Source organism: Piliocolobus tephrosceles, chromosome 20 (assembly GCF_002776525.5).
Source record: "Piliocolobus tephrosceles isolate RC106 chromosome 20, ASM277652v3, whole genome shotgun sequence".
Taxonomy (NCBI): Eukaryota; Metazoa; Chordata; class Mammalia; order Primates; family Cercopithecidae; genus Piliocolobus; species Piliocolobus tephrosceles.
Window position 1 is genome coordinate 8,374,308 of NC_045453.1, and position 14,235 is coordinate 8,388,542.

Below are 14,235 nucleotides of genomic sequence, written 5' to 3' on the forward strand. Positions count from 1 at the left end.
ATGAGGTGGCGGCCCCTTGGCCACCCCCGCCTCCCCCATCGGCCCAGGCTGTGGCCCCGGCCCCTGTGCCTGACTCACCTGGGTTTCTCCAGAGGCTCTGGCTCCTTCCGCCCCTTCCCCACTGGCCGTTTCTCGGCCTCCTCCACGGTCAGCAGCTCAAACTCTGCCTCTACCTTGCCCTAAAAAACAGACTCCTGCATCACTGGGAGCACAGGGCCGGCTCAGGCCCCAGCTCAGGTCCCAGCTCAGCCTGGCCCCCGCCCCCGGGCACCCACCGTGAGGATGTGCACATTGCCACCCGTGTCTGTGAACTCCAGGTCTTCTGGCTGGCCCTTCCTCCTCCTCTGCTTTCGCTTCTTGCCAGCCTGAGCCTCCTGTGCCTCCCCCTCCACGTCCTCTGCCTCCTTCAGCTTCACTACTGGCCACCAGCCCCGCAGGCGGCGGCAGCGGAACAGATTGCATCTCGGCCCGACCCCATCACGGGCCAGCCGCACAGAGCAGAGCTCGGGGCCCCGGGCCCCACGCACCATGTCCGGTAGCTGCAACTCCAGGGATCCTGCAAGTCCAGAGCACACCGGGTTAGGCATGGATCAAAGTCTCATTGTGCCAGGGGTGAGGAGGCAACACACCAAGGTTGTAAGTTGGGGCACCTGAAAGTTGCAGTGTGTGGTCAGGCCACAGTTATGGACCACCCAAACCACAGGCCAGCAGTCTACCCATTGCCACTCCCCAGTGGAAGAGGGCCAAGGGTTGGGATCAGAGTGCCAAGGAGCAAAGGCTGTGGAGTCAGTGTCAGGGTGACAAGCTAGGGTCAAATCAGAGTTAAATCAGAGACTTGGTGGGAATGGAGGTTACTGTGGTCTGGGCTTAATTAACTCAGTAATTAGGTCAGAAAGCAAAGGTTTCAGACCTCGGGTCTAAAATCCCGATTCAAGGTTGGGTCAGAGTAGGGAACCAGGGCACAGAGGTGAGGGCTGGAGGCGGGGGCTGAGGGTGGGGAAGGCTAAGCAGTGCAATACCAAGGAAGTCGTTGGCAGAGATGCGGTCATAGTCCCAGACCTGCAGGACCAGCACTGCGGGCTGCCGAAACTCGGCCTCCTCCAAGGCGAAGGGTCCAGGCCGGCGCCGGACGCTTACCTCCCGCTCCGTGGGCAGGTAGTCGAAGCGGAACACAAAGCGCCAGTTGAAGTTCCCCTCCCCAGTCAGGGAGTTGAAGTGAACATCTGTCTCCTGCTTGTCATGCTCCAGCCCCTTCACCCAGCTGGGGCCAGGTCGGGTGAGTGTCAGGGCTGGAGCTACACGGAGAACCCACTCCTCACCCAGTTCTCAGTACCACGGAGGGCCTGGGGACCGGGCTCTGGACTCAGCCCGAGGGCCCACACCCATTTACAGTCCCCCCTTAGCGCACTGCCATTGCCCCACCTGGCCTGCAGGCTACCTCTTCACATAGATGTCACTCGACATCTCTCCGGTGAGTGGATTCACGTCATCCAGAACGACATCTTCCGTGTTCCAGATGACAACTCTGAGCTCATAGCTGCGGGGCACATTAGGGGGTGGCTTCAGACTCTCGAGCAGGGCCCTGAAAGAGGCTGCAGGAAACAGGAGGGACCTGGGCCTGGCCCACTGACATTCACTGGGCACCTGTGTGCCCAGCAGGGGAATCCAATGCCTGTGGTCCCATGAAGGGACAGCCCCAGGTGTCACTGACCACCCTGGCCACAGCAGATGACATCAGGAATGGTCTGCTGGGCCAGCAAGGTTCTCCTTCCTGTGAATTTGGAATCAGGACCCTGCACCACTGCATGGTGTGGCATCAGATGCAGAGCTGGAGCCACTACAAGCCAGAGTTTGGGGATGTAGAAAAGTGAGTAAACAGAGAAAGCTAGTCTGCAGGGAGAAGAGGGAGGATGAGAGACGGGGGACAAGAGCGAGCGTACAAGCGCCTGAGGGACAGGACGGCTGCGGCACTCTGGACCCTACCCTTATGTAGCCCTGTCCTTGACTGCCATGGGGTTGCCTGGATAGCTGTTTTCTCCAGCCCAGCATCAACTTCCCCTCATTTGTTGACAGCACCGTGATTTTCTGCTGGTGACCCGCCCCCGCCCCAACCACCCCTCTCCACCACCACGGTCAATCTATGGGATTCTGGTGGGGCAGGCCCCTCCCTCCCTGGCTGGGCATCCCTGGACTGGCTGATTCCAGTATTACAGCCCCCTGGCCACAATGATTGGTTCAGGGCGCAGCATTTGACCCAAACTGGTCTACTGAGTCAGCCCTGAGGCTTTTGCTGTAACTGCGAAAGAGGTGTTTGTTTCCACTCAGGTGGCCTGGCTAAGATGTAAGCCTCGCACTGTTAGATGCCACCTTGCCCCCAGACTGCAGAGGGCTCCCTGAGAGTGACACCAAGGAAAGCAGAGCCCAGAGGCAGAAAGTGACAGGCTGCTGGTATCCGAGCATCTGCATTCAGCCTGTGTGACGTGGCTGTGCCGCACACAGAACTCCACTCAGATGAGCTCAGGTGGGAAGGGGGCTTACCAAAAGGTACTTGGACATTCAACTTACAAGAGACACTCAACTTGCAATGGCTTATGAATAAAAGGGAATTTAATGGCACCTAACTGGAAAGCCTGTGATTAGCACCCTCTGCCTGCTTCACTGGGGACCCAGGTTTTCAGAGGACCCTTGTACAGGTAGACCAAGACGTGTACCCGCCTTGGGAGGAGGCGACAGAACTCTCACCTGACCGGCTGCCGAGGCTTGATGTCAACTGGGGGTGGGGCAGGCGCATCTCGAGGAAAGATGTCAATCCACATGTGAAGAGATCCCTGGGGGAACAGGACCAGGCTGGAGGGTCTTGTCAGGCTCCCAACCTTCCCTGACAGCCTTGTGGCCACAGGCTGTGCCTTGTCCCCAAGTGGAGAAAAGAGCTAGGGTCAAAGTGACAGGGTCAGGCAGATCCTGGGGGATGAGGATGAAGGTGGAGTCTGAAGTGTGGGTTCCAGGATCAAGGTTAGATTAGGGGTTCAAGGATGAGGTCCAGGCTGGGTGCAGTGGCTCACGCCTATAATCCCAGCACTTTGGGAGTCCATGGAGAGTAGATGGCTTGAGCTCAGGAGTTTGAGGCCAGCCTGGGCAACATGACGCAACCCTGTCTCTACAAAAAATACAAGAATTAGCCGGGTTTGGTAGCAGACGCCTGTAATCCCAGCTACTCCTGAGGCTGAGGTGGGAGGATGACTTGAGCCTGAGAGGCAGAGGCTGCAGTGAACCAAGATCACGAAACTACACTCCAGCCTGGGCAACAGAGTGAGACCCCATTTCAAAAAAGAAAAAAAATGAGGTTCCAGAAGGGGAAGTTGAGATTAAAAGTAACATCTGGGGTTCCAAGGTCCAGACCTTAGGGATCTGCAGGGGGTCAGGTTAGGAACCCCACATCTGAGTCTTGGTGCCCAGGGGTGGGGATCCTGTAGGACTAGGATCGGGGTGAGGGTGTGGTCCAGGATGGAGGTCCAGGACAAGCAGGGACACGGGGACCAGCAACAGGAGCCATAGTCAGGAGTTGCAGGTGACACCCAGGTGGACGCCTTGGGGAAAGGCTGTCCTGGGGGCCCAGGGCCCAGGATCGGGTGGGTATCCTGGGATTCCGAGAGTCTTGTGATTCTGGGCCTGGGTGCTGAGCCCTCCTCACCTGCAGCAGCCCGGGGCTACGGGGGTGGTAGAGAGGCCGTGTTTCTACATGCTCAGGTACCAGCTGGATCCCAAAACCCGGCATTTCCTGCCAGCGCCTCAACACAAGCAATGCCTGGGCCTCTTTAGGGTCCCCACTCACCACCTTGGGGCCACTGCTGCCTGAAACAAAAGGTGTGTGAGCTTAGGGTTCCACACAGTTTCCACCTCTCCTCCCTCCCTCCCCCGCCACAGAAGCTCTAAACTGCGGAAGCCACTGTGTTGGATAAAGCCCTGTGGGCCAGGAGAGCAGCTCCGAAATGCACAAAAAGTGGGGGAAGCTGCTACAACTTTGCCCAGTGAAAAGCCAGCAGTCAGTGAGACAGTGGGATTGGAGGTACTGCCACCTTTGCCTAGACCCTATTTAGAGAATAAGCCACCAGAGCAGGTGCAGTGGCTCATGCCTGTAATCCCAGCACTTTTGGAGGCCAAGGTGGGAGGATCGCTTGAGTCCAGGAGTTTGAGACCAGCCTGAGTAACATGGCGAAACCTCATCTCCACCAAAAGAAAAAGAAAGAAACAGGCGGGCATGATATGATGGTGCACACCTGTAATCCCAGCTACTCGGGGGGCTGAGGTGGGAGGATCACTTGAGCCTGGGAGGTCCAGGCTGCAGTGAGCTGCGATGGCACCACTGCACTCCAGCCTGGATGACAGAGCAATATCCTGTCTCAAAAATAAAAATAAAAATAAATATAAAAAGAATAAGCCTCCAGCCATTTAATTCTGCAGCCACATTCTGTTACATGGGACTCTCTATGGGACCTCTGTGTTCCGGGAACTTGATTAGTTACGGGTCCACTTTGGCTCTTTGGGGGATCTGACGCTCACCAGTAAAGACTGTTTTCTCCCTAACACCCAAGAACCTCATCCTCACTCAACCAAATTCACCTCTAACTGCTGAAACAATGGGTTATTTTGGGGAGCACACAAGACTGGGCACCTGGGCCTCCTGTACCTTGGTCTACCAACATCTTGCTTTAACAGAAAGGGGCTGGTACCTGGGGGCAGGGTCTCCGGCGGTGTCAGAAAGACTTTGCTGCCCACCTTGACAGCACCGGCTCGGTATTCAGGGGCAGGGAGGCCACAGCGTTGGCACAGCCCCGCCAGGATCTGCGAAGGCCGGAACGCATCACGCCAGGCATTGTAACCATCACTGCAGGCAGAAAAGGAAGATGCATCAGCTGGGGCTGGTGTAGGGACACACCTGGGCTTGGGGCAGGGTGATGTCATGAAGACATGAGGTCTAGGTTCAAAACTCCCAACAGGAGACAAGTTGGTCCTTGTTTACAATAACAATGAAAATCGAAAATCAAAAATGTAGTCCAGGTGCTTCCATTAAGAAGATACTGATCTTATTACCTCTGTTTTACAGATGAGAAAACTGAGACTCGAAGGGGTTAAGTGGGCCTGGTGTGGTGGCTCACACCTGTAATACCAGCACTTTGGGAGGCAGAGGTGGGCGGATCACTTGAGATCAGGGGTTCGAGACCAGCCTGGCCAACATGGTGAAACCCTGTCTCTACTAAAAATACAAAAATTAGCTGGGCATGGTGGCCCACGTCTGTAATTCCAGCTACTGGGGAGGCTGAGGCAGGAGAATCACTTGAACCCGGGAGGCAGAGGTTGCAATCAGCCAAGATAGTGCCACTGCACTCCAGCCCGGGAGAAAAAAAAAGAAAAAAAACACAGGTCGAGTGACAGTTGTTACAGGATCCCGACTCCCAAGCCCAAGTCTTGACCACTGAGCTATGTCTTGGTTGGCAGTGGCGTTGGGTGGGAGGGTCCCCTTCCATGAAGTCATAGGATCTGGAGACACAAAAGGGAATGTGAGCTTGAATGTGTTTGGCCAGAAAGTTAGAATGGCTCCTGTGGGCCCTGCCAGACCCACACGTCATACTGGGAGGCCAGCCCACAGTTTGCTCTGTGGTGGCTATAGAATCGGTTTTCCAGATCAATGTGGGTCTCCCCGATGAGGTCGTCAGAACCCACGAGGTCATGATCAAATATGGCCACCATCAGCTCCGTCTCAGCTGGGAGAGAGATGCTTAGCTCCAGGATCCTGGCAAGGAGGGAGAGGGGCTGAGGTCACTTTCATGCTCCAGGAGGTGGTCTGGGGAGGGGGTGGCGTTGTCAGCAGCCCCTGTCCATTCCCTTGCCATCCCTAGGCCAGCTGCCACAAGGCCACAGGGCTGGATGCTCCTCCAGCTACCCTGTTTCCACCCCACAGGGCCCAGCCTCACTCTCCAAAGATGGGGTTGAGCTGCTTGGGAATGTAGCGTTCCTTGGTGTCCTGCCACTCCCGGCCAGCGCTCACCACCACATAAGGGTCTGCTTTGCCATTGGGGTCTGCAGGAGCCAGGTTGGTAGCCTAGGGAAACAGCATGGAGTAGAACTGAGAGAAACATCATTATGATAACCCAAGGTTACCCTTGTCAGACCTAATTTCCCATTAGGTGAAAGCAAGTAGTTATCAAGGAGAGATCTCCCACTGTGAGGAGCTAATGGAGAGGTTGGACAAGATGACTTTTATATTTTCTTTTTGTTTTGTTTTGTTTTTTTTGTTGTTGTTGTTTTGAGATGGAGTCTTGCTTTGTCGCCCAGGCTGGAGTGCAGCAGCCGGATCTCAGCTCACTGCAAGCTCCGCCTCCTGGGTTCACGCCATTCTCCTGCCTCAGCCTCCTGAGTAGCTGGGACTACAGGCGCCCGCCACCTCGCCCGGCTAGTTTTTTTGTATTTTTTAGTAGAGACGGGGTTTCACCGTGTTAGCCAGGATGGTCTCGATCTCTTGACCTCGTGATCCGCCTGTCTCGGCCTCCCAAAGTGGTGGGATTACAGGCTTGAGCCACCGCGCCCGGCCAGACTTTTATTTTCAATTAGTTATGAAATAATTTGTATGACTTAAGTCATACAAATAGGTATAACGAAAAGTATAATGAAACAAAGTATTTTGAAAGATGTATAAGGGACTTACTATTCAACTCATAACTTTCTATATGGTTTGACTTAGTTTTTAATTTATGAATTTTTTTTTTTTTTTTTTTTGAGACAGAGTCTCACTCTGTCACCCAGGCTGGAGTGCAGTGGCATGATCTCAGTTCAATGCAAGCTCCGCCTCCCGAGTTCACACCATTCTCCCGCCTCAGCCTCCTGAGTAGCTGGGACTGCAGGCACCCACCACCACGCCTGGCTAATTTTTTGTATTTTCAGTAGAGACGGGGTTTCACCATGTTAGCCAGGATGGTCTCGATCTCCTGACTTCGTGATCCTCCCGCCTCGGCCTTCCAAAGTGTTGGGATTACAGGCGTGAGCCACCAATTTATGAATGTTTTTTAATAGACATGGAGGTCTCACTATGTTGCCCAGGCTGATCTCAAACTCCTGGCCTCAAGCAATCCTCCTATCATGGTCTCCCAAAGTGCTGGAATTACAGGCATAAGCCACCAAACCTGGCTTCCTTCACTGTTCAATAGTCACGTTTCTTCTTTTGAAATTATATCCTGTGTAGGGCCGGCACAGTGGCTCATACCTGTAATCCCAGCACTTTGGGAGGCCAAGACAGGTGGATCACTTGCAGGAGTTGGAGACCAGCCTAGCCATCATGGAGAAACCCCATCTCTACTAAAAATACAAAACTTAGCCAGGCGTGGTGGCACATGCCTATAATCTCAGCTACCTGGGAGGCTGAGGCAAGAGAATCACTTGAACCCAGCGGGGCAGAAATTGCAGTGAGCTGAGATCGTGCCACTGCACGCCAGCCTGGGCAACAGAAGCAAACTGTCTCGAAAAGAAAGAGAAAGAGGGAGGGAGGGAAGGAGGGAGGGAAGGAGGGAAGGAAGGGAGGGACGAAGGAAGGAAGGAAGGAAGGAAGGAAGGAAGGAAGGAAGGAAGGAAGGAAGGAAATAAATTATATCCTGTGTAGTTTCTTGTCTTTTTTTTCCCTCCTTTTCTTTTTGTAGAGATAGGGGTCTCACTACATTGCTAAGGTTGGTGTTGAACTGCTGGACTCAAATGATTTTCCCACCTTGGCCTCCCAAAGTCCTGGGATTACACAGAGTGAGCCACCACACCTCCAGCCCTGTGTAGTTTCTTGACTGAAAGTTGTTGGGTAATTTTTTCAATTGTTGTTTGCCTAAAGAGGTCTTTCATTTTTTTCTTTCTTGAATGAACGTTTCCTAGGACATACAATTCAAGGGTGATAGTTATTTTTCTCTCAGTGCTTTAAAGATATTTTTCTATTTTTCTTCTAGCACTATTGGTTGCTGTAGAGAAGTTGATGGGCTGTCATTCCGTTGTAGTAATCTGTACTTTCTCTCTGATGATATTTTCATCTTTTTAGAGATTGGGTCTCATTCTGTTGCCCAGGCTGGTCTTGAGAACTCCTGGCATCAAGCAGTCCTCCCCCCTCAGCCTTCTGAGTAGCTGGGGTTACAGGCATGAGCCACTGTGCCAATTTGATTATATTTTTGGTATTTATATTTTCCATAGCACTTATGCTTTCTTTTTTTTTCCCTGAGAGAGTCTCGCTCTGTCGCCCAGGTTGGAATGCAATGGCGTGATCTCCGCTCACTGCAACAACCTCTACCTCCCAGGTTCAAGCAATTCTCCTGCCTCAGCCTGCCTAGTAACTGGGATTACCGGCATGTGCCACCACACCTGGCTACTTTTTGTATTATTAGAGACGGGGTTTCACCATGCTGGCCAGGCTGGTCTCAAACTGCTGACCTCAGGTGATCCGCCTGCCTCAGCCTCCCAAAGTGCTGGGATTACAGGCTTGAACCATCACACATGGCCACACTTACGCCTTTCTAAGGCACTAACATTTACTTATTGTTAATGTTTGTTTCTCCTACCAGAATGCAAGCTTCATAAAGGCAAAGCTTTTTTTTCTCCTTGTGATTACATGTTAATTTTATTATTTGAAATCTCTTTCCTCTCTTGTCCTGTCCAAATCCTACTTAGAGATACTCAGTCAAGCCTTAATTTCCTGTGCCGGCTCGGCTCAGTGGTTCACACCTGTAATCCTAATACTCTGAGATGCTAAGACAGGCATGAGCTCAGGAGTTCGAGACCAGCTTGGGCAACATGGCGAAATCCTGTCTCTACTAAAAAATAGAAAAACTTAGCTGGGCATGGTGGCATGCGTCTGTAGTCCTAGCTACTTGTGGGGGCTGAGATGGAAGGATTGCTTGAGCCCGGGAGGTCAAGGCCGCAGTGAGCCGTGATCATGCCACTGCACCCCACCCTGGGCAACAGAGTGAGACTGTGTCAAAAAAACAACACACACACACACAAATTTACTACAAAGCGACAGTAATAAAGGAGTAAAGTAGTGGCATAAACATAGATCAGTGGAATAGAATTGAGAGTCCAGAAAGAAATCCACATATCTATGGTTCAATCGATTTTCAACAAGGGTACCTAGGCCATTCAATGGGAAAAGAACCATCTTTCCAACAGATGGAGCTGAGACAACGGGACAGTCACATGCAAAAGTATGAGGTCAGACCCTCACCTCACACTAGATACAAAAACTAACCTGAATGGATCAGACTTAAACATGAGAGCCAAAACTCAAACTCACAGCAGAAAACAGGCAAAAGTCTTCACGATCTTGGATTCTGCAAAGGTTTCTTAGCTATGACCAAAAAGTACAGTCAATAAAAGAAATAAAAATAAATTGGACTTCATCAAAATTAACATCTCTTATGCTTTAAAGGACACTATCAATAGAGTGAAAAGACAACCTAGAAAGTGAGAGAAAATATCTGCAAGCCATGTAAGAATCTAGTAGCCAGAATATACGAAGAACTCCTACAACTCAACAAAACAACAATCTAATTTAAAAATGGACAAAGTTCTTAGACATGTCTCCAAGATATACAACGGTCTAAAAAGCACATGAAGACTGTTCATTGTCATTAGGAAACAAATCAAAACCACAATTAGATACCACTTCATACCCACTAAGGTGACCTTAATTTTTTTTTCTTTTTTTTTTTTTTGAGACCGAGTCCCACTCTGTCACCCAGGCTGGAGTGCACTGGCACAGTCTAGGCTCACTGCAACCTCCACCTCCTGGGTTCAAGCGATTGTCCTGCCTCAGCCTCTTGAGTAGCTAGGAAACAGGCACTTGCCACCACGCCCGGCTAATTTTTTGTATTTTTAGTAGAGACTGGGTTTCACTACTTTCGCCAGGCTGGTCTCGAACTCCTGACCTCGTGATCTGCCCACCTCGGCCTCCCAAAGTGCTGGGATTACAGGAATGAGCCGCTATGCCTGACCTGACCTTCATTTTTTAAAAAGGACAATAAAGGCTAGGAGCAGTGGCTCATGCCTGTAATCCCTGAACTTTAAGAGGCCTAGGCAGGTGGATCATCTGAGGTCAAGAGTTTGAGACCAGCTTGGCCAACATGGTGAAACCCCATCTCTACTAAAAATACAAAAATTAGCCAGGCGTGGTGGTGGCGCCTGTAATCCCAGCTACTTGGGAGGGTGAGGCAGGAGAATTGCTTGAACCCAGGAGGCGGAGGTTGCAGTGAGCCAAGATCGCGGCACTGCACTCCAGCCTGGGTGACAGAGCAAGACTCTGTCTTTAAAAAAATAAAAAAAAGAAAATTTAAGTTATATTCTGTCACTCCTTTGCTCAGAACTTTCCTATGGCTTCCCATGTAATTCAGAATAAAGTGAATAACAAAACCCAACATGATCTCCTTCCTCTGCCCATCGCTGCTCCATTTCCTCTGAAGCCTTCATTCCTAAAACCTGTTCCTCATTTATCCTGCCTGCTACCGCCACAAGGGGCTCCTTGTTGTTCCTCACACATGAGTCGTGGTTCCACCTGATGGCCTCTGTACCAGCTGTTCTGCTGGAACACTTTCTTCCTCAGGTAGCCACCTGGATAACTCCTTGGCCCTCTCCTAGTGTCTGTTTGAGAGACAGGGTCTCACTCTGTCACCCAGGCTGAATTGCAGTGGTGGCATCACAGCTCCCTACAGCTCAGCCTCCCAAGCTCAAACAATCCTCCCATCTCAGCCTTCCTAGTAGCTGGGACTGCAGGTACAAGCCACTGTGCCCAGCTTTCTAGTATTTGTTTAACACTTTCTCAGCCGGACATGGTAGCTTGTGCCTGTAATCCAGCACTTTGTAGTTCGATACAGCCTGGGCAATATAGCAAGACCTCATCTCTACAGAAAAAAAAAAAAAGTCTTATTGAGGTCTATCAACCCTGACCATCCATTTGCAACCCACTCCCAGCATTTCCCACTTTTCTCCACAGTACTTATAATTTTCTAACATATAAATAAGATATATAATTTTTTTGTTTTGAGATGGAGTTTCACTCTTATCGCCCAGAGTAGAGTACAATGGTGCGGTCTCGGCTCACTGCAACCTCCGCCTCCCCAGTTAAAGCAACTCTCCTTCCTCAGCCTCTTGAGTAGCTGTGATTACAGGCGCATGCCACCAGGCCTAGCTAATTTTTGTATTTTTTAGTAGAGACGGGGTTTTGCCATGTTGACCAGACTGATGTTGAACTCCTGACCTCAGGTGATCTGCCCCCCGCCCCCACTCCCAAAGTGCTAGGATTATAGGTATGAGCTATATATTATTTTAGCAAAGTGTATTTCCCATCCCCTGTGTTAGATCAGTGATGTTGCTACTCTGGGAGGTGCAGCTTTGGATATGCCACTGTCACCCTAGGATGACAGTGGTACTAGCAGGGCCCTCTTGCATTCTTTTCCTTGACCACACCCAGTTAAGCTCTGCTGATTGTAAGCTATATAATTTACTTATTGATTATGGTTGTTGTTAATCTCTTTTCACTAGAATGTAAAGTTCATGAGGGCACCGATTTTCATCTGTTTTACTCACTGCTTTTTGTCAGCAGTACCCAGAACACTGCCTAGTACCTCATAAAAAATGCAAGAAAGGCCGGGTGCGGTGGCTCACACCTCTAATCCCAGCACTTTGGGAGGCCAAGGTGGGCAGATCACCTGAGGTCGGGACTTTGAGACCAGCCTGACCAACATGGAGAAACCACGTCTCTACTAAAAATACAAAATTAGCTGGGCTATGGTGGTGGTGGTGGTGGCATATGCCTGTAAACCCAGCTACTCAGGAGGCTGAGGCAGGAGAATCGCTTGAGCCCGGGAGGTGGAGGTTGCGGTGAGCCGAGATCATGCCACTGCACTCCAGCCTGGGCAACAAAAGCAAAACCCCATCTCAAAAAAAAAAAAAAAAAAAAATGCAAAACATACCTGTGGAATAAATGTGAGTGAAACTGGCCTATAATTTTACTTTCTCATGTCATTCTCAGGTTTTGCATCAAGATTATGCTACCCTCATGGGATTAACTGGGGTGTTTGTTTTTATATTGTCTGAAATGGTTTGTGTAAGATTTTTTTTTTTTTTTTTTGAGACGGAGTCTCGCTCTGTCACCCAGGCTGGAGTGCAGTGGCCAGATCTCAGCTCACTGCAAGCTCCACCTCCCGGGTTTACGCCATTCTCCTGCCTCAGCCTCCCAAGTAGCTGGGACTCCAGGTGCCTGCCACCTCGCCCGGCTAGTGTTTTGTATTTTTTTAGTAGAGACGGGGTTTCACTGTGTTAGCCAGGATGGTCTCGATCTCCTGACCTCGTGATCCGCCTGTCTCGGCCTCCCAAAAATTACAGGCTTGAGCCACCGCACCCAGCCTTGTGTAAGATTAAAATTGTTTCATCCATAACTGTTTGGTAGAAACTGCTGCTGAGATTTCTTTTAATACTTATAGGACTATTCAGGTTTTCTGGTCAGGTATGGTGGCTCACGCCTGTAATCCCAGCTACTCGGGAGGCTGAGGCAGGAGAATTTCTTGAATCTGGGAGGCGGAGGTTGCAGTGAGCCAAGACTGCGCCACAGCACTCCAGCCTGGGCGACAGAGCAAGACTGCGTCTAAAAAAAGAAAGAAAAAAAAAAGTGGACATTGTAGTTAAGGGATTGGGAGGAGATTCATGGATGTAATGAAGATACAGCATAGACTACAGGCTGTTATCTATTTTACAGGGGAGAGCCAAGGGATAAGACAGCTGGGAGGAGCTCTCCTGGGGTTAAAACAAATATCAAACACTAACCTCAGAAAGTATTCATTGCAAAGAGCCACCATTTGATTAGATTAATTTTAGAGGATTTTATGCTCCCAGGATACTACTGCAAACGATAGAGCAATCAGCAGAGCTTAACTGGGTGTGGTCAGGGAAAAGAATGCAAGAGGGCCCTGCCAGTACCACTGTCATCCTAGGGTGACAGTGGCATATCCAAAGCTGCGCCTCCCAGAGTAGCAACATCACTGATCTAACACAGGGGATGGGAAATAGACTTTGCTAAAATAATCCAGCCAGTCACTAAACAAATAAACAAGGAAATAACAAGAAACCCCAGTACCCAGAGTTGTTACCATGTATTATCTAAAATGCTGTTTCTAACAAAAAATTATCAGGCCTGCAAAGAAATAGAAAAATTATTTTTCCATCTACCCCCAAAAAAATGCCCATGAGAGCAACACAATGAACTTAACAGGAAAGTGTGTGTGTGTATGTGTGTGTGTGTATTTTTGTTTTTGAGATGGAGTCTTGCTGTGTTGCCCAGGCTGGAGTGCAATGGCACAATCTCGGCTCACTGCAAGCTCTGCCTCCTGGGTTCACGCCATTCTCCTGCCTCAGCCTCCCGAGTAGCTGGGACTACAGTGTCCGCCACCACACCTGGCTAATTTTTTGTATTTTTAATAGAGATGGAGTTTCACCATGTTAGCCAGGATGGTCTCGAACTCCTGACCTTGTGATCTGCCCGCTTCAGCCTCCCAAAGTGCTGGGATTACAGGCATGAGCCACTGCACCCGGCCGACAGGAAAGTATTTCAAAGTAGCCAGTGTAAATATGTTCACAGAACTGAAGGAAAGCTTGATTAGAGAAGTAAAGGAAGGTATGATGATAATGTTGCATCAAATAGAGAATGTCAATAAAGATACACATTTTTTTTTTTTTTTTTTGAGACAGTCTCACTGTCGCCCAGGCTGCAGTGCAGTGGTGCAATCTCAGCTCACTGTAACCTCTGCCTCCCAGGTTCAAGCAATTCTCCTGCCTCAGCCTCCCAAGTAGCTGGGACTACAGGCATGTGCCACCACACCCAGCTAACTTTTTGTATTTTTTAAGTAGAGACGGAGTTTCACCATGTTAGCCAGGATGGTCTCAATCTCCTGGCCTCATGATCCACGCACCTCGGCCTCCCAAAGTGCTGGGATTATAGGCGTGAGCCACCGCGCCTGGCCAAGACATACAATTTTTTTAAAAGAACCAAATGAAAATTCTGGAGTTGAAAAGTACAATAACTAAAATTTAAAATTCACTAGAGAGGTTCAATAGTAGATTTGAACAGAAGAAAGAATTGGCAAACTTGAAACTAGATCAAAAGTGATTAGGCAAGCTGAAGAACAGAGAGAAAAGAGAAAAAATAAAAATGAAATAGAGCCTCAA

General features: G+C 50.0%; 1 protein-coding gene across 1 annotated transcript in view; it reads right to left on the bottom strand.

Annotated features, from left to right (window-relative positions):
• LOC111548251 (fer-1-like protein 4) overlaps positions 1–14,235 on the bottom strand; it is a 52,931-nt gene that overhangs the window by 1,142 nt on the left and 37,554 nt on the right. Inside the window, 9 exon segments of the mRNA XM_023220636.1 lie at positions 79–179; positions 276–556; positions 1,020–1,261; positions 1,439–1,537; positions 2,743–2,828; positions 3,692–3,852; positions 4,731–4,885; positions 5,621–5,791; positions 5,973–6,100. Coding sequence (XP_023076404.1) covers positions 79–179; positions 276–556; positions 1,020–1,261; positions 1,439–1,537; positions 2,743–2,828; positions 3,692–3,852; positions 4,731–4,885; positions 5,621–5,791; positions 5,973–6,100 — 1,424 coding nt within the window.